Consider the following 27,541-nt stretch of genomic DNA (forward strand, 5'->3'; position numbering starts at 1 on the left):
ACCCCACCCCCCCACGTCTCCTCATCTCCCTCCTCCGAACCTCCAGTCTCCCCACTTTTAACTGCCTCCTGTTGTCCTTCTTTTGTCAGGTCTTTTATTGCCTCCGTGATTAGTTTTTCTCTCATTGTACAACCTCAGCTGTAAAGAGCAAGGATCTAACACAAATGTCAACATTGTCATTACATAAAATGCCATATATGAAAAAAAGAGTCAGAATATAAATGTGGTTTGTTAAGGTAAACTATACATAAAGTCAAGTGTCAGCTTACTTTATCTCTGTCGCTGTCTCGCCTGCCCACTGCTTTTGCCTCTCTCTCACTGTCTCTTCTCAGACTAGACATTTAGTTAATTACATAAATTTTGTTGAAATGCCAGTAACATTTAAAATAGCCATTGTATATAATTGATTAGATCTGTAAAATGTAACTTCACTGTCACTTTGAAGTCTGAAGTTTCAAAATCTCATTTGTATTTTCTGCAAAAAGAAAACTTATAAGAAAAACATGGACATAAGTTGCAATTGGCCCCTGGTTCTGTAAATGTTTCCCCCATTCTCTTTTCCCATTTGAAAATGTTTTTTTAATGTTATCCTCAATGTTGCTTAATATAGAAACGCTGAGCTCCATTGGATAATCTAACAGTGCTAAAAGTTTATTTATTACTGTGTAATATCGCTCCTAATTTGTTCTGCTTTGTTTCTGAGAAGTCATGCCCATGGCACAGCAGGCAGCTTATAATACTACAATACCAAGACTCTGCCACCATTTCTATGATCGGCAGTATTGAATTCATAACACCACGTCACTTAATTTGTGAATTTGCTGAATTTTGTCTCAAATCATTGTTTAAATTATGAGGGACCAAGAGGAGCTCAGGTCTCAACCATAAGAGACATGAAGGAATAAAATTGAGTTGGAGAGGCGCCTTAATAAAGAGATTAAAAACCCTATTTTCAATGCTACAATAAATGATAATTAAAATGTATTATATCTAATAAAAAACAAAATGCCCGCCATCTGTAATTTTAAATGTGTGCACAAGTCTGTCATGGTAATGCCTGTAACTGTGAGGGAACAAGACATGGATGGGAAATTGTATTATTTATCATGGGTCATAGTTGCCTTTATGTTCTGTTTTGCATATCTGTTTATGATTATTATGCTTTTATTTGGTGTCAGATCGGCATTTTCTCAGCAGCCTCCCAACAGCTGTCTTGCATCTTCTCATCAACCTACCATAGCAATTTTTCCACTCAGTGACAAATTAATTACAACAAATTAGTTGGGGGAGACGGAGACGAGAAGGAGGCTTAAATTTCTCACCAAGTATTTTTCTTTGTAATGGTTGATATTTGGTATTGTATTAGAGGCAGTGATGGCATGTCCCACTCTCTCTCTCTCTGTCTAGGTTAGAGGTATTCTCAGAAAAACAAAGAGCTTTTTATTGTCCTTCTGGATAAAGCTAAGATGGCTCCACAGCTAAGGAGAGGAGACAGATCTGCAGATGATCATCCAGTTCTGTTGTTTGTCAATATGCTGTAAGCTCATTCTAAAATAGATTGCAATTATGAAGGATGTAGGAAGATTTACTTGTGTGGGGTGTTATTAAAATCTGCTCTGCTGTGTTGTGGATGACAAACTTATCATTATGAGTTTGTGTGACGCAATTTTCATTTAGTTTACTGTTTGAATTTGTTAACCTCAGCCAGTGATTTACTTTCTTGGACAAATTTGTTCCTAAAAAAATTATCCAATATAATTCACAATTTGTAATAGTTTTCTTTAATTAAAATGTATTTGTTAAAATAACTGAAGTTTTTTCCAGCATTTAACCACTAATCATATTTCTCTCAGCATGTGCCAATCTCTGAAACTTTCCATCTGAATATCACTCGATGATGTCCACTGGCAGCAAACTTTGTATGCTGATATCTTCTTTTCATCTCCTAAGTGAATACATGAATATTTCATGAACACTTGTGGGAAGTAACATCAAAAATAATCAGAAATAGCAGTGAAGAAGAGATGTCAATAGAGGAAATGAAGTTAAACTGTACAAATATGAACTTTTGCAAGTATTGACAACAGGAATCTCTGAGTGACATTTGATGGAAAAGATCCACCTGTTACTGCACTTAAGGCCTTAACGTGTCCAGAATTGTGTAACATTTTTCAGTGCTTGGTAGTGCTGATATTTAATGGGGAATGTTATGTTATTGAGGAAATTCTCCATTCAAACGAAGGATGTGATGTCAATGGCATGTTTTTTTGTTTTGTTTTGTTTTTCGTTTTGTCCATATGTGTCCAGATTTTCACTGATGTCAGCATCAGAGATGCTATTTCCATCCAAACAGTTCTACAATATGAACGATTTGCCATTTTCACAAATCTGTCTTTTAAACCCTCCAGGTAAGGTGCTGTCTCCAGCTAAGAAGACATCCCACAGTGGTAATCCCTGGGTCTCTGTGCTCATCTCCTGGTTCCTTGTGCAGGTAAGGGAGAGAAAAACGTTCTGAATAAGAAGACATAGAAAAAGACAAACTTCACAAATGTACTTCCCTCAGCTCATTATATATTTATAATGGGGGTGGGGGGGAGGAATCTAATTGCATTCACTCATTTGTTGCTGTGCAATAATTGGGTCTAGAAATATTTTAAGGGTCAAGAATACAGATGCCAACCTAGTGGTTTTTAATATTTTTGTCCAATCAGGGATAAATTCCTGCCGAGCTATGAGGCTAAGTAGAAAAGGAAGAAAAGAAGCTTTAAACATCAGCTACTTTCATTTATAGATGATAAATGAAATGTTGACATGGTAGTTGGACAAAATCAGCCCAAGTGCCAGTTGTTTGGATTGTGAAGTCTTGTCATAGAAGCTTTCTTCAGGCAAGAAGATCAGAAAGTCCTCTTGTGTTTAAACAGAACAGATTCATTCACAGGAGTAACTAGTCCCACCTGCGCAGTTTGATGTCTTTGTTACATGTGACTACTTTTTTATCAGTGTGCACCTGTCATACTGTTCTTTAATTTCTCGCTCTTGCATTAAACAAATCATGTTTGAAGTCATTTGCTTTGTAGAATAATGTGTTTCCAAAAAGTGCTCCAAGCTTCCCAGAGAAGTATGAATAACTTGATGAAACATAAAAATGTTATTTTTGCAATGAAACATATATTGGGAGGAAATAGTGCTGTTTTCCTTTTTTGTATCTGCATATGTTTTTTCTCTAAGTTGAAGATTTAAAAAAATATAGTTGCTTTAATATAAATGGGTTATTTTTTTGTTGATGCCATGGTGAACTTCATCTCCTCCTGCAGTTATGTGGTGCCTTTTGTAGTCAGTTGTTTTTAAACTAAAAATGAAGCACTTTATTGCTAAATTAGATTTTCTGGCACAAATCACCTTTTGGGATTAGTTGATACTAACTGAAACAAACAGATGAATATGAAAAGCAATAGACTTATTTTTAAATATAGTTGTCTTCACAAAAGACATGAGACTATTTAAAAGACTAAGCTTGGTAATTAAGATAAAATGGTTGCAAAAATGATAATATTTGCCAAGGGACATTAAGTTATTTAAAGGATAGTTTAGAAGAAAACCCAGAACAGCCATTCAAACAGCCACCCTTACAGCAGTTGAAAATCTAGATTTGGGAAGTGTAAAAAGAGCTCTGATTTCTCCATTGTGCAGACTTATACATAAGGACTTTGGAAGACAGAAGTATCATTTGAAGCTTATTTACATAACATTGTATAAGTCATGAAAACCATTTTTAACTTTATTCTGGAGGTTATAGTTATATTAACCAACTATCCTGTAAAAGTTTGTGTGGAGTTGGGACCAGTTTAAAACTTTTGTTTGTTCCTTTATTTTACAGAGAAATGAATATTAGAGAGTTACAAAACCAACAGTCACTGAAATTTTTTGATTTGAGATACTGTACAATACAATACCAAAACCCTTTGTGTAGCTGCAAGTGTATGTTTCTCACATGAAAATTGAGAATCGAAGAAGATAATAGTGTTCGGTGGTCAAAAATGCACTATACCTACATGGGAATGGATGTAAATTTCACCCCAAAGAAGTCTGCCTGTAGTGCTTTTTTTTTCTCTTCTATTGTGTCATCAAAGTGGAGGAAAGAAGTCAATTTAGACTGAGGAGAAAATATTGGCAGAGGAGAGGAGGGGTGGATCTTAGGAGCAAATAGAGCTGACTATCCCATCATTATCAGAGGTGAAAGTTAAAGGCTGAATGGCTTGTCATTATTTACGCGCTCTCTCATCTTCTCTCACTCACTGTCCCTCTCTAGTCGGCTTTTCTTCATCCCTCACCACTCTCCAGAAGTGGAGGAGGAGCAATTAGATGGAAATCGTTAGCCATGCCGCCACCACAATCAGAGATCATTGACTCTCACGTCCTCTTTCTCTCGGCCTCTTACTCCACCATTTGAATGATTCAGTGATGACAAAAGTCTGATTGTAATCTCACCTCGAACACTTAAACACTGCAGGAGTGAAAAGGGAGGGGGTAAGGCACCAACTAGGGCTTTCTCTTGTTGGACTCCAAGAAGAAGGAAAAGAAACAACGTTAAGAAAAAAGATGTTTGCAGTGAGTAGGGCTTGGTAAGCGACAAAACAATAAGCTGCACACCAGCATCAAGAAATTTATTGGAAACATTGTTTGTGCATTTACTGGCCATTTTATTCAGCCCCTCTATGGTTTTGCAGTCTTCCAATTCCAAAAATGAGTGCAAGCGCTGTTCGTGCTGCAGTATTTGAAAAAAGGGTCTTGATTGAACTTTCATTTCTGTACCTCGCACAAAAAAATTAATTCAGAACCAATTTTCCTGGCCAAATTAAGCCTTAGTTCCCCTTAACAAGGGTCCCTAGATGGTGAAGATCAATTCAACACCAAGATGAGCTTTGTCCTGCTCACTTTTTTATCAGATGCAGCTACATAGTAGTTTGTGACTACACGTCAACTGTTAAATCAATAGGTCTTCACCACCCTTTTCAGTAGTCTTCCTGTTAATTTCATGCCTTAACTTAACCTCACTTGTTGGAATCACAAGATCAGTTTTCCATCAAAGCACCATGGCTTCATACTTTTATGTGTTCACTCCTATTCCTGCTCTTTAATGTTCTGATGAAAACTGAAATTTAGCCAATATATTGTTAGGAAAGGATGTACAATGTTTCACTCTTAGTGAGTCTTCACTAAGATGCTGGACTCCGTTGATCTTTTCAGGGAGTTCTGTATCCCCCAGCTATGCATTTCTACAAACAAATTTTACAGTTATCAGAGCTTTTTACATTAAAACCTATTTGTAGTATAAAATTTACTTTAAATAATGTTAAACTAAAAGTTTTGTTATTATTAATAAAACATTTTGTTAAATTACCTTTCAATTGAAGTTACAGAAAATATAAAGCATAACACAATGTAACTCAAACACATACATTACCAAGCATTGTTAAATTATTTGCTAAAACCATGAAACATCTCTGTAAGTCACTGACTTTGTAGTCTTTCCTAATTACTCTCATTCCTAATTTGTTATCCCTCTGCGACAATGACATTTGCGGTCGCAGGCCTTATGTTTTTGTGTTCATCCCTCCATCCTTCGGACTGCCTTGCAGGAATTTTTCAGGTTTGGCCACTTGAAATAAAGGGTGAACTGATTTAATTCTGTGGTGAAACATCAATGGCCTTTCTCATCAATGCAATTTCTCAGCAACCTGGAGGCTTAAAGGTTAATTTGGACTTATGGTGGAACACATGGTTGAAGGTGGAGGATTAAGAACTTGATTCTGGACATAAGTTTGAGTATTTGAGTATTAATCTGAGTGTGCCTTTGTGAACCTATTTCACATTCCAATTTATGCATATGGCTTTCCAAAAAAAAACTATTTTATATCAACTCCAAAAAACATTGGCGTTTTCTGCACACTGATGTACATGCCATGCACACATACCTCATAAAACTGAACTTTGTTCGCTGTGACAGCAGTTGTCTATGCTGGCCTGTGTCTGAGTTAATTAATGCTCTGGTAGAGCTGGCTCCCAGGGGAGTGCTGGAGAGACACCCACTGACTTTGACTGCCAGAGGTTGGAGATGCTCTCTTACCCGGTCGGTTTTCTTGTTGGCTTTCTCTCTTCTCTTCTTTCCATCTAATTTTTTCCACTCTTCTTCTTTCCCCCTTCTTCTTCCTCGTTGCTCCCTCAGTTTGTCTCATGTCAATTTCTCTCTCATCCTGACCGTCTGTCAATAATGTCACATCATTAATCTCACTTCACAATCATTACCTTGTCTCCTCTCTCTCCCATTCAGTTTACATCTCCTTCATGGTTCCTGCTTTCCACCCATCATAAATACCAAAGACATGCCCTTGGGCTTTAGAAAGAATTTTTTTTGTGGCCAAACATTTCATATTTGTTGTTTGTTTGTACACTAGTGACACCTTGTACAGTTTTGTCGGTCTCAGTCACATGTATTGCACAATATTTACTATATAACATAAAGATGAAGAAACTGCACCTGATGATCATGATCATGATGATTATAATGCATTTACAGATGGTTCATTCTGCACAGAGGAAATAATCATGGCCTGTTCATGAAAGATTTAATATTCATGCATGCTCTGTGTTGTTCCATCAAAGACTTGGACTTGGCAATAGTGAAAATTTACATTGTTATAATTTGAAAGTGTTCATAGCATTGGACAATTAAAAACTGATTGACCATGGGTGTAATCTGAAGTAAAAGTTGACCAGTGTTCAGGTCATGAACATAATATTTCAACTCTAAACGTCATTCACGTAAAAACTACAATCAGATTTGCCAATCTAAAACGGCTTTGAGTGCATTTTATCTTTATATTGATTGCTGCTCATGCACTCTGATACTTTCAGTTTCTGAAAGTCAGCTGAAGTTGATGTTGCCCTTGGTCCTCATGCTCTTTTGCTTTGCATCTTTTTCAACAACCCTTTGAGTTGCCTCAAATGTTTGTTGCCTGACAATGAGGGACTGTACATTTTCTTCTAGCCTAATATTTGCTGTTGGGGGCTTGGTGGACCAATGGTTAGAACATTGGGCTAGGGGTGGAATACCACCACACCAGCTTTGGCCCTGCCCAGCAATCAAGGGGTACCCTGGTGCTAGTCCCAAGCCCTGTTCCAGCTTTTGTTTTTAACTGTTGGGGTGATGCTCAATATCAAGTCACAGTTGTGTACACCAAATACAGCCAGATACTTCTCTAAGGAGTTGATGAGCTCAAAACAGAGGTAAAAGAGGAGTGAAATTTGGACTTAAATGTATCTAGTGTCTGACAGAAGCATGGTGGATCAGTAAATTTGCATCTTTTTGCCAACAAGTTCATCAAAACAACTTTTTAAGAGGAGTATACTTTTATATTGTGTTTACAACTAGTTTACAACTGTCTTGTAAAAATTTAAAATACAGCACATATGAAGCTTTAAATTTGAATAAAGTATGATTTTCTTTTATAACTATTATTATCACAGCCACATTACTCTAATGCTGGTAAAGCAGTGGAAACTTTTACTGATTTCACTCCTGATGTTTGTCGTACCTGCCTGTGCATTCAAAGTAGCCAGGTTCACATATTCTCAGAGAACATGGCAGGGAGCAGTTCCTATAATGGGATCATCATTTTCAATTTCAACCTCTATTAGAAGTTACCTAGTACTCCTCAGTCTAAGAGAGAGGCTGAATCTCATACATTTATGTGCTGTTATGATTACGAGATGTACAACTCTCCAAATCTCACAGTAAAATTCTAAACGCACCTTGGCTGTTTTGTCACGTAGCTGATGTGGCCGAATGCATGGAGCAGTCAAGATAACATCTTAATTAAAACTGTACATTAGCCTCAATTAGTGCTGCCAAAATGGAGCCAGGGGACCGCCAGTGGTCCTTCAAGGGTCCCTGGGAAAAAGTACAAGACTTTTATTTCAACAATGTCTCACTCCCCAGATGTTGGTCAAATCTGTCCTCAATGTCAACCCACAAATCATGTCTAACAGTTTTTTATGAGGTTAAGAAAAGAGACCAACGTGGACTTGAGCCCAATTACCTGGAGATCCCTGAAACTCTTGGCCTCAGTAATGGCTTACTTGGTTGCTACTATTTGAAGATTTGTAATGACGTAATTTTTTTATTTTAATGGCATACATTTGTATTAGTTATTTATGGAATTATTTACATATTCATACATTTTGGACGTTTGCTAGGGATGGACTGTGTGTATATACATCATTTTAAGAATTTAAGAAGTTATAGTAACTTTAAGCTGATTTTAGAAATTATTATTCAAACCACAGGTTTTTTTGGTTTTTAACTACAAATGGATTGAGTCTTGTGTTCCTTCTCTCAAAGACAATAAGATTAAAAAATAAAAGGATAAATTGTGGCTTCCAAAGGAGATGCTTCAGCTCTTTGCTTTCAGCTAAAACACACATGAACATGCAAATTGCGTTGTGTACTTCATATTTTAGAGGTACGTTTTTGACAGCAGAATGTAGCCAGATGTTGGAAAAGGTCATATGAAAAAGCGGATAAAATACACTTCTTGTTGTGAATTCTAATTACTTCCACTTTTTTTTCCTTCAATTTTCTTCAACTATTTCAATTTGTATTTTTTCTTCTCTTCCTTTGTTTGTTCTTTCTAGCTTGTACTGTTTTCAGGGAAACTCAACACCATCGCCAGCATTGTGACCATTTTCTTCCTGTTGGTGTATGCCGCCGTGGACTTGGCCTGCCTCGCTCTGGAATGGGCATCTGCACCTAATTTCAGGTACACATGTCACTTGTTCAGCACAAACACACACACACACGTACGCATACGGTCCACTAGTCATTAAAATGCCAAATTATGTGCCTTTCTTTCTTCCACTATCCACTACTTCCCTTTTTCTCACCAAACACACTCCCCTTTGTTTACATATAAGTGTATGGAGGTGGTTGTTTGTCAGCTGAATTCTGCTGTAGCAACAGTGTACTAATTAAAGACATAAAACTGGCCACTGCTTATATCCACATATTGGAGAGGGACCGGCAATAAAACTGTGTGTTTGTGTTTGTTTTTGTGTGGGCGCAGCCTGAGCATGGGGATGCTTAAAGATTTAAATTTGAGTGTTTGTGTATGTGTGTTTGTGTGTTGTTTGCATTCACTTGCAATGATCCTGATTTATAAAAGCTCCCTGAAGCTATTCTCACAACAGTAGCATAACCTGAGGACAGAGTTGGGGTGTGTGTGTGTGTGTGTGTGTGTGTGTGTGTGTGTGTGTGTGTGTGTGTGTTGGTCTGTCTGTATGTGTGTCTGTCTGTGGCTCAATGATTACATTGTAACATAAACACAACCAGGGTTTGCTGTTTGATTCACTCTGCAACCTTTTTTATTAGTTATTCCATAATTTTTCATGTGAAATGTTGATGGTCCACAAAGAAAATGTGATCCACATCTTTAATTTATAGTACTTGATCTCCAAATCCAATAACATATATCGTTTTTCTAAAGAGATACCTCCCTTGATTAAAATCCTCCACTAGCTGTGAATTTTCCAAAATGATAACTGCTACTGTTTTTATTTGTTATGGAGGAAAGAAACCGTTTAAACACCATGCTTCACTTTATTGTTATGACAGATTGCCTCCAGCACTGCATTTGTCGTTATATATTCCTCTGCAGCCATAGTTGGAAAAGAGTCGTTTTGCAGCTTTCCACATCAAGGACACATCAGTCAAATGTATTTGAAATCAGGATACAGCGGCAAACTGTGTAAACATACTGTACTGTCAGAAAACAATGTAATTCTCAATCTGACGAGCTGTTCTTGTGATATTGATTCTTGCCACAGCAGGATTTATTCAGCTGTTGTGCTTTAGTGTATTTGGTTGTTTGATGTAAGTGGATTAAATTGATATTTGCATATTGGAGCCGCACACTGCAATTGTCTTGTCTTACTCTACGAGAGAAATTTGGGGATTGAATACATCACTTAAGGGCATAGACATGAAACGCAAGAATGTACTCATCTGCAAGATGATGCTGTTTGACAACAGCTGCTTCCTTTGCTTTATGTAGTGTGTGACCATTTACTCTTAGCACAAGTATGTGCAGAAACCGAGATGTGATTTTCATTCCATTTAAAGGGAGAAAATAAAAACAGGATATCAGAAGATATTTTAACTATCAATTCATTTCTAAATTAGCTCAAGAACCTCCATATTGTGTTTTAATGGTAAAAAAATAACCTATAGTTAGAATACAATAAACTAACCTGTTATAGTGTAAACTAGATATCAAACCACACTGTTGTCTAGTTCTAATGTACAAATTATAGATCAGATGATTAATCAGTTGTTTTTCAGATCATTGCGGAACATAGAATGACAAATATTTTAAGGGAACAGATTGCTGTTCTAGCATTTAAGAACAGTGACGGGGGATGTTTTGATACTTTTGTTCCCCTTTGGTTGTCAGATGATTGACAGGTGGCAGAGTGAAATGTACATATGAAATTAAAAATCTAACTATGCTGTTTCTGTCTGCAAATAATGTACATTATTATTCGTATCTGCTCGCATATATTTTGAGCCATTTCAACTATGATACAGATTCACAGAAGAGAGTTTCCCACTGAGCTTGCTGTGTCTAGGAATAGCTAGTGTAACAGTTACTTTTATTAATGTTCTTAGGCCTTAGCTCGTCTATATGTTAGCTACCGTTAGACATGCCTCTAACCTCAACCTGATATCTCCTCAGTAGACTATTCTGCAGCTATTTGAGCTCAATTCAGAGGCATGATGTGTTATTTTAATTGTGAAAAAAGACCACTCCCAGTATCATTTCACAAATGTGACATCGGTTTCAGCGGCCACAAGAGTGCGCTGTCAACACCAGTATGTACTTCATTAAGGAAATAGTTGTTGAAGAGCAAGTGTGAGAGGATAACGTTCTGTAGAGCACACTCAGGGTGCCCATTGTTTCCTCTGGTGCTTTCCATGTGCAGTGCTATCTGTTCATGCCTCCTTATTGCAGTTTGACCACTGGCAAAGACTACAGGACAAAAAGTTAACCGCTAAACTTTTTCTGTTGTCGATCTCTCCCTCTCCCTGTCAGCTGGGGGACCCAGCGCCCCCAGAGCTGATAAGGCAGCTTGTTGTCTGGCCAGCTGCCTGCTTCAGGCTTCCTCCCGCTTCTCTTGAGCTGTTAATTCTGTTATTTCATTGTTGCTATGTCACCAGGCAAATTTTAACGCCAGTTGTTTGTGTGTTTATTGGTTTAAATGTTAAATGTATTTTCTTTTCTTTTTTTTCTTTTTTTTTTTTTTTTTGCTTGTGCTCTGTGCTTCTTTCACTCCACTGTCTGGCTCTCTCCCACGTCTATTTCCAGGCGAATAGAATTAAAAGCCATTTAGTGCTGTCTCTCCCCCTGAGAACTGCTCTGTAATTAGCATAACTAATTTAGCAGAAATATTTCCCTTTCCTTTAAATTTGCTGTTATGTAGGGGAGGAGAGGAATTGAAATTATGATGTAGCGGAAAAGATGTCTACTTGTTAAGTGTGACTGTGTTTGTTTGTGTGTTTTCACATAGAGTATGTAACAGTAGAGTGAAGGTATGCAATTTGGAGACTGTTTGAGATCCAAGTCACACTGGGTGATTTCCTTTTTCTTTGTTTCTGATCATTGATGTGTGAGTTCATCTTCCCAATGGAATATCTGTGTGCAAGCATTTCCCTTCCTTTGTGTGTGTTTGAAGTTTTATCTTTGCGTGTATGTGCATGTTTGTGTGAAGGCTTGTGTTGGCTGCAGCTTTATCAGTAGTAGCTCCAGCTGCGTGGAGTGCTCCTCGGGGGGTGCTGTGTGTCCTGCTCCTGATGCTGCATGGGCACCGTCCATTTGGAGTTTTTGGCTTGAACGTGCATGAACACAGACACAGACACACACACACACACACACACACACACACACACACACACACACACACACACACACACACAGTATCACAGCATCACTGGCCAGGATTCAGGACACAACTGAGCGCTCAACACTGATGCCAAAGGATGTTTGTGGATAGCATGAAATTCAGTCACACACAGGCGATGACCTTCAGTTGGAGTGAAAAGCAACCACAACTGGCAGCTAAACAGAAACACATGCACATTTTTATTCTTTTTACCTCCACCAGCTCAGTGCCATGTGATGTCCAAATTACAGCAACGCTCCCTGTAGCCACCTTGATTGTCTTCATAATAACCTACGAGTTGACCAGCTGAACCATTAGCTCCAAAAACAAAAGCTTTGTCCTCTGCTTTGTCCAACTATGAATCAGAGTGATTCAACCGGACCGTGTTATTAAATGAGATTGAGGGGGTGTAAAAATCCAGATGGATTATAAACTGTGCCTTGATGGATGAGAGAAAATAGGTTGTTAGAGAAGCATTATCTGTTAATTGAGGGGTATGACGTGATGATGGCTTAGGATAAAGGTGCCTGCCTCAGCTCAGAGCAGATATTTTCTTCTGGGATATTTGGTTTTTGAACAGATCTTTTTCAAGCTGACCCTCTATGATGTCGTCCTATGTCAGTTTCATTTTACAGTACATTGATCCTGTAATGTTTTCACTTACTCTGCCAGGTGTTTTGCTGCAGACTGTAGACTCTGATTTTATTGCCTGTGTCATGTTACATTGAAAGGACGCTGTGCATATTGAAGTTTATTCATCCTGTGGAGTACCACTCAGCCTCTTAAAACAGGTCAATTATATTTTCTCTGCTCTGGTTTTGTAGGATCTTTAAGAGATGAGAGAAAACAGACAGTAAAGTGATTTCATTCAACTTCCGCTTGAGATTCCAGACTCCAGATTTTCAACAGAGAGCTAGTCTTACAGGCTGATGGCATGATGTTGAGGTAGGCGGGTGTTTGATTGGTGTCAAGGTTTGTCAAATGACAAAGCTGAATGAGCTGCATTACATAAAATGTACGATCCCCGGCAACCTTGATAGTCTAAGGTCACATTGTAATGGCAACAACCCCGGTTTGATTCCAGTTGTTTTATTTCATACCTCCTTTCTCTCGATGATGTTTTTCATATTTTTCCTTTGTGTGGGAAAGTGTAATCTATTGTTACAGTGTTTAACCTGGACTAGAGACTAGAGAGTAAAAGTCAAAACATCCAAACCTCTGTTGTATGGAAGAGGATAGTGGCCACTAGAAGTTTATTTACATTTTGACTTGAATTCTAAAAAAATAGTGTCCCTGACTCTTCTTTGCACTGCTTCTCCACTTTTGACAAGCACACTGAATGACCTAGATTAACCAAGTTGTAAAGAGCTTGTCAATTTACTCTTTAAAGTTGTAGTTGTGAGAAACTCTACGTTACTGGTTAAGTTCTCATACTGGAAAATGACAAAATCTAAGATGGACTTAATCTTTAAAGTGGAGCCTGTATTGTGTTGACCTGAAGTTGAATATACAGCATACTGCTTGGTTTTAGGATTTAGATAGGTTGACCTCTGCTCAACATGACCCACATTAAGGCTTAAATGGGTAAACCAGTGATTTATTATTGCACTTCAGTTCAAGTTCAGTGAAGAGGGGGATTCTCAGGAGTAAGGTTAAAAAAGCAACAGTAACAATATTCTTCTTTTTTTAATTTAAGATTGATCCCCTTAACCAGGTTGATGCAATATCAAATTATTTAATAAGCTTTAGATAGTTTCTTAAGGTCAATACAGGCCCTACTGCTGTTGTGCCAAAGTTAGGATGCTGTCTGACGTAATGTCTTACACTCACTGACCTCTCACTTATAAGCTCCTGGCAGCCTCCTATGTCTGACTGTGTGTGTGTGTGTGTGTGTGTGTGTGTGAGGTAGAATAAAGTTTCTGTCCCCACTTTCCCTCAGTTATGACGTGTCTTTTGGATAAAAGCCAGGTTTCTTCTCTCCATCTTCATCCCTCTCTGTTTCTTTTTCTTAATGTCTCTAAGGACTTGATTGGCAGAGATTGTTTCACAGTGCTTTTGCTGCGTCAGCTAAGTGACATCAGTCGCTAGAGAGCAAGAAGGACGGGAGAAGGGGTGAGAGAGAGGTGATTGTATAGAGGAACCATTGCTGCTACAGATAAAGGGACCATAGAGACAAAGCAGGCTGGGGAGGGTTGTCTGGGTGGGCAAGCTTTCATCATAATTACACCTGCTCCTCAATGGGATGAAGAGCAGGATATGATGAGGGAATTGTAAGTACTGCCGATGTGAAGTGATCAAGAGTTAAGTCAAGAGCAAAGCTAGAAGACAGTAGGGCAGTGCTGTGGAATAGTCAGTTGCGGGTTATGTGTCAAAAGATATGAGAGAGGCAAGAGAGGTAATATAGAGTAAAGGTACCGCAGTAAAAACTGGTTCTAAAGTGTTATGCAACCTGTTTAGACAGTATAAGCAGTATAGGTAAAATACATTACATCCTCAGGGAGGTATAACTGCCTCTACTAGATTTCTTTGAAATCCATCCAGTAGTGCTCAGTTGGTTCTGCTCTAAATCACAAGTAAACCTAATGGTGAAAAAAACAGCTGCTAGGTTGATACAAATATATATCATCTGGCACATAAATATTAGATGTTTGAAACTCAATTTGAATAATGAAGCAGATTGACACTCTTAATATCAGTCGAAAATATTGGTTCACAAGCTTTTATCTTTAGAAGTAAGCCTATTCACTTTCAGCTTTCCACCTTCAGGCCTGCTCGTATTTTCATTTGCACCTCCCTTCTCGATGAAGAAGCCTAGACCAGTAGCAGGGCTAATGGCTGTCTCATGGTTGTTTTTGTCAGTCACTCCCTGTTTTTCTCTATTTCTCTTTTGATTTAGCTTCCTGGTGTTTTCACCCCCCGCCATCTTCTCAATACATTAGTGCCTTCCTGCTGTGTAGTACTGAGTGGTTACTTTTCCGTCTCTTAAAGAGTCTAAATCTCCCAGTGGAACCATGGAGGAAGCCGGTCAGTCGTTTGAGCTGCTTTGTGTAATTACAGCAGGGACTATTTTAATGGCTGTTTATCCACACGGCTGCAGTTATTACAGGGAAATTGGGGTCAATTACATGATCTTCCAAAAATCTAAGTGCTTCTATCCGCTGTGTCACTCCTAATTCTATAACCCCTTCAGCTCGTTTACTGTATTACTACAGTGGGACACAAAAGTATATTTTGACAGGCACATGTGTGCAGTGAATACAGCTAACACACTTATTCATATATTAATTCAAGCTCATGCACACAGTAACTGCAAGGTCTGCAGCACTCTGAAATTTATCATAGCCATTTTGCAAGTCTTCACAGGTTTAAAGGCGTAGTTGAGGGTTAAGACTTGGTTTTAGAATTGGGTTTATGTTAGTGTAATGACTAGAAACTGCATTATGATATTAAAAGTCCTAACAAGAATAAAAATATAAACCTCTATGTATGTGTATATTTTGACTGACACCTAGACTCAGACATCTCTCTTGAAGAAAATTTGACCTTTTGAAATAATGTGTCTGTAACTATCGACCAAATGCCATTGCTGAAATATACATTGGTTAAAAAGTTTCATTAAAAGAATTTGTTTACCTTGCTATTATAACTTAAAAATTAAGCTAATATCTCCCAATTATAGTTAAGGGCATGAATGTCTGCTTGACTTGTATTTGTTGTCTCCCTCTAAGTGCGTCTGCATGGATTTAATCAGCTGGCACATACAGTTAATTAGTATTCAACATACATTGGTTATATAGTACAGTGGTACAATAGGTCCAGACAGTCTGACAGCATCAGTCACAAACACTGGCAAATAATATTGTGTGGGTCAAGATGGAAATTCTTTATTTAATTTTTTTAAATCATGAAGTTGGAAGCCAAGCGAGGAATCACAAACAGATCCTCGGCAACAGTGACGAGTGAAGGGCAGGTTTTTACTACATGACAAAAATTACAATTATGTTGAAAACAGGTTAGCTGTCTGACCATGACAGCCTCCACAAAAACAAAACATTATGAGCATCACTAAATTAGGATTTATTAAACTAATATATGCAGATCTTTCAAATCATATAACTCAGATACATATGTGCTTAACAACATTCTGACTTTAGATTTAATGAATAATAATGCCTGTAACTTGTTCTAAATTGGCACCATTAAAAGTGCAGTATGCGAGATTAGCTTTTAGTTCCCGTTTACTGTGTACCATGCATGTACAGACAACTAAAAAAAATAAATCTCAGGCAAGTTCTGAAATTATAACATTTTACATTAAATTCGAATGTTATTCACAATGGACAGTAGAGATCTTGACATCACAAAGGGTGAGTCACAATGAATCTGTGATGGTGTTTAGTATGTCTGTAGATAAAATAGTTACAACTCTGACGGAGAGTTGAGTTTCTTTTTTTTTTATTGCAGGTTGAGCATTTGAGCACCAGTGCTTTTAGATGAGCTTGACTGCCTGGGTGCATGTCTTAGCCACTGCTGTAGCTTCTGCTGAACGTCATGATACGTGGGACAAATCAGCAACAGATAGCCCCCGGCCTCGACATGCTTGTCCTTTTTGAAGTTGCACAGTATTTTTTTCCTCACATCTCTTGGTCTGCTGAATATCCTAAAATATCCTGCAAACCATGGGGAGGCAAGCCCACAGTTTGTTTAAAAAAATAAATAAATAAACTGCCAAGGTCTCTACAAGAGGGATTTTCACTCTCATGTGACACCTAAACTCATCAGTGAATCACAGACAAATGAAATTCTTTCATGGGTGTAGCAAGTATTTAAAAGATTTTCTTAGTGTTGTGAAAGTTAGTTGATCTTCCAGATGGCTCACTCAATCTTATGAAACTCCTGCTTTTTCCTTTAGATATTAAAGGAAGATGGTTAAAGCCCAAAGTTTCATAACGTCTTTTCACTCAATCCAAACATTATGCTGATCATCAAAACTAGACTACAAACCAGAGTAATAATGTATTGACCTTAAAGGAATCAATTTATTGTGAGTATACTCAAAGATTTGTAACATCTAACAGCATCCATGCAGCATGTTAATATTCAGAACTTAAAGCAACATCATCAATTGTTGTACACGATGAAGTGATACACAGGCTGCATGGAATCTGGAATTATACAACTGGGCACAAAGTTGCAACAATAATTGACTCTTTGACATTAATAAACACTAATACAAATACCATCAGATTTTTGTTAAGAAGCAGGTTCAGTTAAACCCCTGAACATTAGAAAGGAGTTGAATTACAGTTTCCTTTAAAGACTTGAAAAGTGGAAGGCAAAGGATAATTTCGGATCAGGCTGACAAAAAAATCTGCCATTGTTATCTAAAAATTGCCTCGATAGTGTGGGAATAAGGTCAGTAGGCAGTAATTCTCTGACTGAAAATATAATTTTTTGCTCTTGCATTCTTTTCTAATTTAGTATGAGATTCTTGTTTTATTTTTTAAAATGTATTTATTTATTTTTAACCAGGTGAATGGATGTTAGAGGAATATTACATCTGTTTCAGCTGCTTTCCTGTGTGACATTTGCGATGCGCTCCTTTAGTGATGTGGTGGCTAACAAAAGGTTTCTGTTACAATATCCACTCAGGAATCAAAGGAAGACTCATTTTAGTTTTTGTCACATATATAAAAAAATATTTTGTTTATTACATTGAAAATGGCAGATTATCATCAAAACTATAGAGCCATATCAAAAAGTAATTCACTTCATCTTTATTGCGTTGTTCTGTATATCAGATTTTACGGTTAAAATAGCAATAGGTCATATTGTGGCAATAATAGAAAGGCATGTCCTACTATACTGCATATAGAGAGAGAAGCTGAGTAAAGGTAAAACTCAAAGTACCAGCGTCTGCCTCATAAACACAAATATAAGATTTAGTATTATATTTCATTTTTTTCTTTTTAAAGTTTGGTGGTTATGAATAATGAGGAATGATTTTGTATTTTTCGATGGATTTCAGAGTAAATTTGATCTCTCCTGTTTCCTTCCAGGCCCACCTTTCGTTACTTTACCTGGCACACGTGTGCACTGGGCATTGTGGGATGTGCCATCATGATGTTCCTGATCAACGCCATCTACGCCTCGGCCAGCATTGCATTCATGCTGCTGCTGCTCCTGCTGATTCACTACCTCAGCCCCACATCCAGCTGGGGCTACATCAGCCAAGCTCTCATTTTCCACCAGGTCTGACACACAAACACACTCTCTCTCTCTCAATACTGCCTTGTCATTACTAGAGCAACTAAAATCTCATCCCCTCAGCTTTACAAGAGCCTGTACCTCTGCCAAGCAATCGTTCTATCAGGTTTATAGAGACAAGCAGACACACACACACACACACACACTGTTCTTTGCTGCCTCTTTCATAGCCAAACACTTTGCATTTAGCAGACAAACACACATTTTCTGTCTCTCTTTCCTCACACTACCCTGCCTTGTCATTTCTATAGCTACTATCTATCATATTATATCAGGCTCACCACACACACACGCACACACACACCTACCTTTATATTTTTCCTCAATATTTATGAATCACACACATACAAAGGTTTACATCTTCTAGCTCTCCATCCTCTATCTGGTGAGCCTGTTGCTCTCAAGGAGAGAGGGTACAGTTGCCAGGACAGCCCGTTGCCGAGGGGAACTGTTGCCAAGGCTGTGCGCAGGGGTTATGGACGAGGAGGTTGAGGGTAGCTGGGTTTGCCAGCAGCTTGTCAGGCGGCAGAACATTATTACAACCACTTAACTTATTGCACTTTCCTTCTCATCCTCCTCCTTCCATGTCCTCATTCTGTTTCCTTGTCTCCTTCTTTTCTGCTGTTTCTCTCAACCCAAGAAAGCACAGGGGATGCCAAGGTTGTGTGGCCTATCCCTGGGAATCTCATTGGCCCCCTTGACCAAATAAATTGACTGTTAACATTCCATGTTAGATGTTCAATCACACAACTATAAAATTGGCACATAAAGACCCAAAAGAACCTCAAAGTGATGCTGAATGACTGCAACAATACACAAGCAAGTGTTACAAAGAGATACAGACAGACCTCATAGAGATGTGGAACGAACAAAAAGATGGAAACTATCCACAAAGAAATCAAATTGATGATTGAACTAATAGAGATCCAAACCATACTTAAAATGTGGCAAAATTCCCTCAGAGAAATGGAAAAGAAACAGAAAATATTTATATTGTTGTGACTGTGCTGCTTATTTCACAAGTCCATGTTCCTGGTGCCTGTTGTTTTCTGATCTGTCCATGTCTGTAGGCTATTTTAAGTGACATATGGCAGCCATCTATTGATGGCATATCTACTGCTTTAAAACTAAGGCTTTGCACATTTTTACTTACCGGTGTGTTTGCCAAAATAGGGCCTTAGTCTGGCCTCCCCATGCAAATGTTTATAAATCCAACAGTGGCAAAGAACCACTACGATTGAAAGGATTACAGAAATAGGGCTAACAGGAGAGGCCACATGTTCGCATGTACATATCACTCACATGCACTGATTTTCCTTTCCTGCACCTTCCAGCAGTAGCCATTGTGGCAGGGTATCAACTATGTGACATTGAACCCGGGACAGGAGACACAACTGCTCACAAAAAAAAAACACAGCTGGCGATAAAAGACAGCTGACAACAGTGTTTAGGAGAGAAAGTGAATTTGGGTTGGGGGGGGGCTAAGGCAAGAACTGCTGATTGTATCACAAGAGGAAAAAGATAGAGACAGAATATAAGTAGAGAGAAGAGATAAATGATCGGGAAACTAAATGATGAATGAGACTGAAGCGACAGAGGAATGATGATAACCTGATGGATGTGAAGACAGGAGAAAATGGAGAGATAAAGAGAGACAGATGATCAGATGAGTGGAAGCAGTTGGACTTCGCCTCTGGGACATCCTTTTTGTATTTTGTTTTTTCAGCTATAATCGGCCTGGAGAATAACGACAGGTGTGGTGATTATGATAGTAATAATGTTGGAAATGGTTGCATCTTCATTTTTGAATGATACATGCACAGTGAGCAGCTTCAGAACCTTAAGCGAAACCTGTACTATGGAGGTAGTGTTAGTATACAGTAAGGCACTTAAGAAAGAATTACCTTTGAAGTCACCCTGAAGTCACCAAAGGCAGTGGTTTCACATGGTGGACATGTTGTCACTGAGTTAATGATTGTTAATTGCGATGAGGGTATGTGGTAAATTGAGTGTTAATCATACCTACTAGACTGTAGGTTTAGATCTAATGTTTGGTTCCACTTGGTTACATTCCCTTAATGGTACCTTGATAGCATCTCATCAACACACTGTTAAAATCCTAATGATGCAATTACAATAAAACAGCACATGCATACATATAAGATTGAGGTGTATACACACAGGAAGCTATATTCACTCTGATTTCAAAGAATTGTTCTCCACTTTGTGAAATATGTGTATTTGTTTGCTCTACCACCCTCCTGTATGTAAGGTAGACGAAAATCTTCTGCCAAGACAAGACTTCATAATGTTATTTCTTAGCACATGGATTAAAAGAATCCACACCATAAAACCATAAATTGGTATCGTTGAGCTTTGAGACAAAAAAGTCCATCCTGGTTTGCTCTGAAATGCACATGCTGTATAGAACTGAACTGTCCCTCATTAAAGAAAACAGTTATGTCAAGAACAATGTCCTAAACAGCCACTGAGGTTTTGCCAGCCTGAGAATTTGTTCAGATTTCTGCTTAAACAAAAACAAAAGTCCACTGTCCTTGATTACAGGTAAGTTTATTACACAGTCAAATTCTGCTCACCATTTGCAGATCTTCACAAATAATAAGTCTCATAATAAGGCAAGGCCGCATATGCATACGCAAACAAATCCTGGGCACACTGTGGAGCACAGAATTAACAATATGCACGTTATGCATGTCAAAAACTGCCTCCTAACAAACCAGCAGCAAACCTCACACTCATCAATTCAGGCTTCCCTACATATACTCTCTATCTCCGACACATAGAAGTGCCCCATCTCAGCCGGAGGAGCAAACACAAATTCAACAAAACACAACAATTCCTCCCACAAACACTATTTTTCCTATATTTTACAAATGTAAATTTATGAATCCCCAAAAAAATTTAAAAATCTGGATGCAACAAAAAGTGTGTGTTTTTGTTTTTTTGTTTTTTTACCTTTACCTTCAGGAGGACATGAATTTCAGGGAGAGGGTCTCATGTTACGTATACTGGAGACTTAAAACCAAACTTAATGACAACACACAGACCTAGATAATGAGGACAATGGAAATCACAGTGCACATACTTTCAGTAACCCTTATGTGTATTTGTATTTTCTGTAGGTGCGCAAGTACCTGCTGATGCTGGATGTAAGGAAGGACCACGTCAAGTTCTGGAGGCCTCAGGTGCTGCTCATGATCTCTAACCCTCGCAGCAGCGTGGGCCTCATCACCTTTATCAACGACATTAAGAAGAGCGGGCTCTATGTGCTGGGACACGTCCAGCTAGGAGATCTCAGTATGTCTCTTCAGCTTCTTTAAACTAAATGTCACCCTGTGCCAATCTGCTGACTGTCTGGGACAAAACTGACGCTCAGAATTACTGTTTGCTGTGTTGATTTCCAGTGTTGTTTCTGTCCTTTAACGTGACAACACAAGAACCTGGAGTATCTGAAAGTTTGGGTCTGCGCCATTTCTCGCCTACAACCAGCTCAGCATTAGGAGGCGACAATTAATTATGAGCAAAACAAACTAGAGATAGAATAGTTTTTGGATAATTTCTATTATTACAGAATTTAGACCTTCCGAGTAGAAAAAAGACATGTTCATTAGCTGCTGAAGATTCTGTGTATAACTTGACAAGCCACTTGGTCTTGAGAAATATGAAGTAGTCATTCATTCATGTAATTTTTTTGAAGAGTAGTTTGTTGTTGAGGGCTCCCGCTTACTTCCACTTAGCCCTCCAAATCTATTCTATTTCTATCCATTTATTCTTTCAGTTGTCTAGCAGCCGTTAGCCTTAAAGCTGAATACACAGAATACTTATCCATGGGAACAACAGTGTTGGGAATCTGACGAGCTCCTAATGCAGCTGAAGCTACCACAGGAATTGTCTATGAAGCTTGTAGATGTGGCCTCTGGACTGCTCTCTACATACATATTGATGTTTTTCAGATGATTGATCACCTGCCTGGCTGTTTGTGCTTCCCCGTGACTTTCTCTCTTGTCTCATATTCTGTCTGTGCTGTCATTTGTGCTTGCATCTTTTTCTCTCTCCCCCCTCCCCCCCCCTCTCCTCCCCTTCCCCCTCTCCCTCTCCCTCTCCTCGTCCCCTACATTTCAGCATCAGGTCTCATATCTGTCTGTCTCTAATTCAAGCTCCGTCAGACTTGACTTCCTAGCTTTCTCCTTTTACTCGTAGGCCTTTTGTTCTTGGCCTTCACTACCCTTCATCTTCTCTGAATCCCAACATACTTCTTTTGAACTTTCAAACTGTATTTCTCACCTCATACCATTTTGTTTTCGTCCACCCTTCCAGACAGATTACCATCCGACCCTCTGCAGTCCCAGTATGACTCCTGGCTGTCCCTGGTGGATCATTTAAACATCAAAGCCTTTGTCAACCTGACTTTGGCAGATTCTGTTCGTCATGGGGTCCAACATCTCCTCTTCATCTCTGGACTAGGTCAGTACCACCATTATCACTTTTCACGATCTGTGTTAATTGTGCTGCGATTTATTTTAAATATTTTATTATTAAAACATAATTACTTTTAGCGAAAGATTTTGGTTGTGAGAAACAAAAAATAGGTGCAACCTGCTTATTTCACTTTGGCCACTAGGGGCATCACCATTAAAATAAAATAATCACAAATTGGCACCTCATTTTCATTCAGCCCTTTTTTTTTTTTTTATTCATTTACATGTTTTTCAGTAGTTTTGTTTCTGATTCTTTCATTGAGCTCATACAACTAGCAAATGCGTTACACACTCCGGCTTCAGCATTTCATTTCTAACCTTAGTTTCAACCTCTATCAGTTATTCTGTTTCACCATCTTGAATGTGTTCACTCAGTACTTATAAATGCCATGCAAATCTTAGCCATTTTAATTTTGTTTCAGCTTATTTTTTATTAATAATTAATCTTTTTTCTAGTTTATGGTTTACAGAAGCTTTCATGTGTGCATGCACATCTCTTCAGTAACCACTCTAACCTGCCAGCCCTTTTTATATCGTTCTCTTTTTCTTCGCATCTGTCTCTCGCTTTCACTTCATCAGATAGAATAACTGAACTTCCCCAGTCTTACTCAACTCCAGAAATCTGTGATCACAATAAAGACATTACTTACCTTAGATTGTAAAAGGTTCTTGTGTCATTCTTTACCACATCTCTCTTTTCTCTTCCTTAACTTGCTCCCCTTCCATTCTCTTTTTTCCAGGTGGTATGCGTCCGAACACCCTTGTCCTGGGTTTCTATGATGACTGCCTTCCAAAGGATAAACTCATTGATCCATCTTTGTCTACCAGTCAGCTCATAGATTCCTCAGGCTTTTCTCAGGGGCTTGAGCAACAACCTCCTCTCTTCCACTTTTCCTCCCTGCGGGGGTCCAGCGATAGACAAGATTATGGAGAATTTGGTGACGGGAAGGTTCTGGGACCCCAGGAGTATGTGGCGATTATTGCAGATGCCATGAAGATGCTTAAGAATGTGGTGCTAGCGCGATACTTCAACAGCTTTGACCGAACCCAGGTTCTCTCGCCACCCTCCACCTCCCCAGGGATGGGTGCTGTGTACGTTGATGTATGGCCAGTGAACCTCTTTCGCCCAGACAGCAGTAGCTATGTCGATACCTGCTCCCTCTTCCTGCTACAGCTAGCGTGCATTCTGAACATGGTCCGAGCCTGGCGCAAAGCTACACTGCGCCTCTTCCTGTGCGTAGAGGAAGGAAGAAGCGTGAGAGGATCAGAGCAAAAGTTGGGACAGCTTCTAAAAGAGTTGAGAATTAAAGCTCATATTTACCCTGTGCCCTGGGACCAGCAGGTGGCGCTACACTGGCAACGTCAAGGTGAGTGGAGCAAAAGAAATCCATCACAACCCCCTGAAGCCACTAAAGAAAAGCAGAAACCAAGAACAGACGAAGAGGAGGAAAACGAAGAAGACTACGTTAATAGCTTTCCAAGCAATGCCACGCGCCTCTCTGATGACTACCTGTCCGCTGTTAATAAGCTGATCTTGGAACAGGCCTTCTCTCCTCCTGCTGTGCGTTTCCTGTATTTGCCACGCCCTCCTGCTGACACCCGCCGCTATACCGCCTACTTACACCAGCTGGAGCTGCTGACTCGGGACCTGGGCCCAACGTTGCTTATTCATGGTGTTACACCTGTTATTACCACTGACCTTTGAAAACTGACATGCAGAGGAAAATGTGCCTTAGATGCTGAGGGTTCTCAGTTCAGTATTTCCCCCCAGCTGCTAGTTCTTTATGAAGGTGTGGACTAGTTTTACTGCAGTTTTACAACAGACCTCATCACTGCCATGGTACTGACCTCTTCACCTCCCACTGACCCAGATTGAGGTTACTCTGACTCTCAGACACCTTCTACACTGCTTCTCATAATATGGACCGGTAAAGAAAAAACCCTGTATAACCAGCCTACATTTAGAATTTTTATCATCAACATTTGGTATTGTATGGGACATCTTAGGAACTTGGGTATCACAAAAAAAGAATTTGTTCAAATATTTACCCCTTCTTGACTTTATTGGTGTTTTCAACTGGTAGTGTTCTTTTTCATCAAGCACCCTGAATTATTTAATTTTTTGTCACAATTGCAGCACAAAACAATCAGTTACTGAATATAGCAAAGTAAAGTTGGCAACAAGTAGAAACTTTATCAAACAGTACATGATATTCACACAATGTACACATTTGTACCAATGTTATAATACACACAGATCTGTTCATGGGTCAACTAGTCCACAGGGGAAAATCTTCATTCACTCAGATTGCCAAACTGACTCTGTCACTCCAGTATTCTTCATTTCTACATACATTTAGAGAGCAATTTAATTCCTGATACAATACATTCTAAGAGGAAGTTGAGATAGACTTTTTTCTGAGTCCTCTTTGCTTTCTTGAATTTTTTTTTTTTTTTTTTTTGTATGCTGCTGCTCAAATTTCTGACAATAATCATTCCATATGTCTTCACAAAAAAGTGCCTCCCTCCTTATGGAGCTGAAATTTGGCTTGAGTCCATCATGTGGTCCAATTTGACTGTAAGCATTCATTTGCAGCAGTTCTGCTTTTTCATTTTAGTAGCTTACAACAAAGGAAATAGTTGTACAATAATATAATAGCGTCAGTGCTACTGTGAAAGACCAAAAGGTTTTTTTCCGAAACTCATTGGATCCCATCTCAGGAAAACATTCATATGCTTTTCCAAGTGCACTTTTGCTTTTCCTATGCCAATCTGCACAAAATTACTTAAAAAGTGTTTACAGCTATGTAATTTCCATGATTGCTTATTAAATGTCATTGTCTTTTTAGATGCTTTGTAAATTTTGAAACTGTTTTTATTCACTATAGACCACATTGCTTTACCACCATCAGTGCTGAAGTGCCTAAATCATTTTCTAATATCCGCTAACCTCTAAAGCCTTGGCTACTTAAGGTGGTTCTAAGGTATTTGTATCATTGAATGTCAGCTTGTGTAACTTTTGCCAAAACATTGCAGACCAGCAGCTTAAAAAAAGACAAAGACTCCTACTTAACTATACAGCTGCTGTACATCTGTCTGCAGAACATATGCTAACATGAGCCTTAATACATAACTAGCCTTACTAGACTAAGACCCACTGTAGATTCAAAATCCCTCGCTGTACTGAACTCATAAAAGGTGATTTTTATATGGATGCAGTTGTAAGAATGTGATATTTTTTCTGTCAGAAGTTACATGGGTTCACTTGAGTTGTCATGTCTGTGTTACCGAGCATACTGTGGCAAACTGTGTTTAAAGGTATTCTGAGTGGTCAGGTGCCTTCAAATGTGAGTCTCTAAAGTCACTATGAGTAAATTTTTTCTGATGATCACAATGCCTTCATTGCATCTGTGTGTGGTACACATCCATATTTGAAAAAAGGATGATATATTTCTGTTGGCACACCTGCCTTTGAAATTATATTTAAAATCGATGGAAAATTTCCATCCTTTTTCTTTCGACGGGTTCCTGTTTCGACACTAAACTCAACCATCCGTTGACACTACATTTCTTCAAATTTATGTCTCTGTGTTCTATTTTCAAACTTACAGAAGCACAAAAAAATTACACTCATTTATTGAAATAAAATGTCTGCATTTGAATTATTGTTAAAGGCAACAAAAATGTACACAAAATGTAAACTGAAATGTAATGACGAACAAATAAAAGGTTTGTTTTATATATGCATTTTTTTACTTCCTTGGAAGATTGTTTGCAAATGCCTGATCCAACTTAACAGCTGCTCAGGCCATCCAGACTTTGTTTCATTTCAGCTGGAAACTAGTTTATGTGTCTCCCAGCAGAGAGCTGAGGGGGTTTGCGTGCACGCACACTTGTTTGTTTGAGGTAAACTTTGGAAATAGGAGCCGAGATGGCTCAGCAGCTCAGACAGAGATACTAAAGGGTGCCAGCCTGCCAAATTACCTTGTCCTACAGCCACCCTCACTGCCAACCAGGCAGAAATGGAATCCATCTCCACTCTGAGGTGAACAACAGATTGGAGAAATAAGCACAAATAACCATCGATATCTGTTCAGGAGAAGGAAGGCTGACATTTATCACTGTGGGAAAGACCCCTGCTCTGAGAGGATTTGGTGTGTGTCTGTGTGTGTGTGTGTGTGAGAGAGAGAGACTTTCATTGAGAGAAATCTTTTTTTTTTACTAATTACCCATTCAATTTCTTACACAAACAAGCCGTCTTTGGCACTGGGAGTTGCAACTGGGAGTTCCTTAATAATTTGTAGATTAATTGAAATATTTGAATTAATTGTCAAAATAGGTCCAGCATAAACCATTTTGCTAGATCAACCTACGTGATCCAGTGTGGTGATCCTAGACGGGATAAGCTGAAATTAATAACCCTAATTACTGTTAGTGGGTTTTTTTAAAGCACATTATTAACCATTAGTATTAAAATTGTATTTATTTTATTTTATATCTGTTCTGATTGCATTTGACATCGACATTTGACTCCCTCTGGCTTCAGAATAAAACTTTTAATTCAAAGCGTTTTGCTTGTTGAAACAAAAAAGGCTTTGGGCTACAAAAACCAAGTTGGTGACAGGAAGGAGGATGGTGTCTGCAGCAGAGAGCAACTGTTCACCTGAAGGCATTTTCCTAAGTGTGTGTATTTGTGTGTGAGACAAAATCAAAGATGGAAACCATCAGGCTGAGTGTGTGTTTGCCTCCAAGTCTAAAACTCTGCTCTGTCATGTCTGCAG

General features: G+C 38.7%; 1 protein-coding gene across 1 annotated transcript in view; it reads left to right on the top strand.

The window, feature by feature from the left end:
* Positions 1–26,501, top strand: part of zgc:153039 — a 51,463-nt gene extending 24,962 nt beyond the window's left edge. The window contains exons 8-13 of the mRNA XM_067507246.1: positions 2,409–2,491; positions 8,695–8,819; positions 18,054–18,246; positions 21,405–21,579; positions 22,600–22,746; positions 23,501–26,501. Of these exons, the coding sequence (XP_067363347.1) occupies positions 2,409–2,491; positions 8,695–8,819; positions 18,054–18,246; positions 21,405–21,579; positions 22,600–22,746; positions 23,501–24,465 (1,688 nt within the window). The 3' untranslated portion in view covers positions 24,466–26,501. The remainder of the gene's footprint in view (positions 1–2,408; positions 2,492–8,694; positions 8,820–18,053; positions 18,247–21,404; positions 21,580–22,599; positions 22,747–23,500) is intronic.
* The last annotated feature ends 1,040 nt before the right edge of the window (positions 26,502–27,541 follow it).

The sequence above is a fragment of the Channa argus genome, chromosome 6 (assembly GCF_033026475.1).
Source record: "Channa argus isolate prfri chromosome 6, Channa argus male v1.0, whole genome shotgun sequence".
NCBI classification, from domain to species: Eukaryota; Metazoa; Chordata; class Actinopteri; order Anabantiformes; family Channidae; genus Channa; species Channa argus.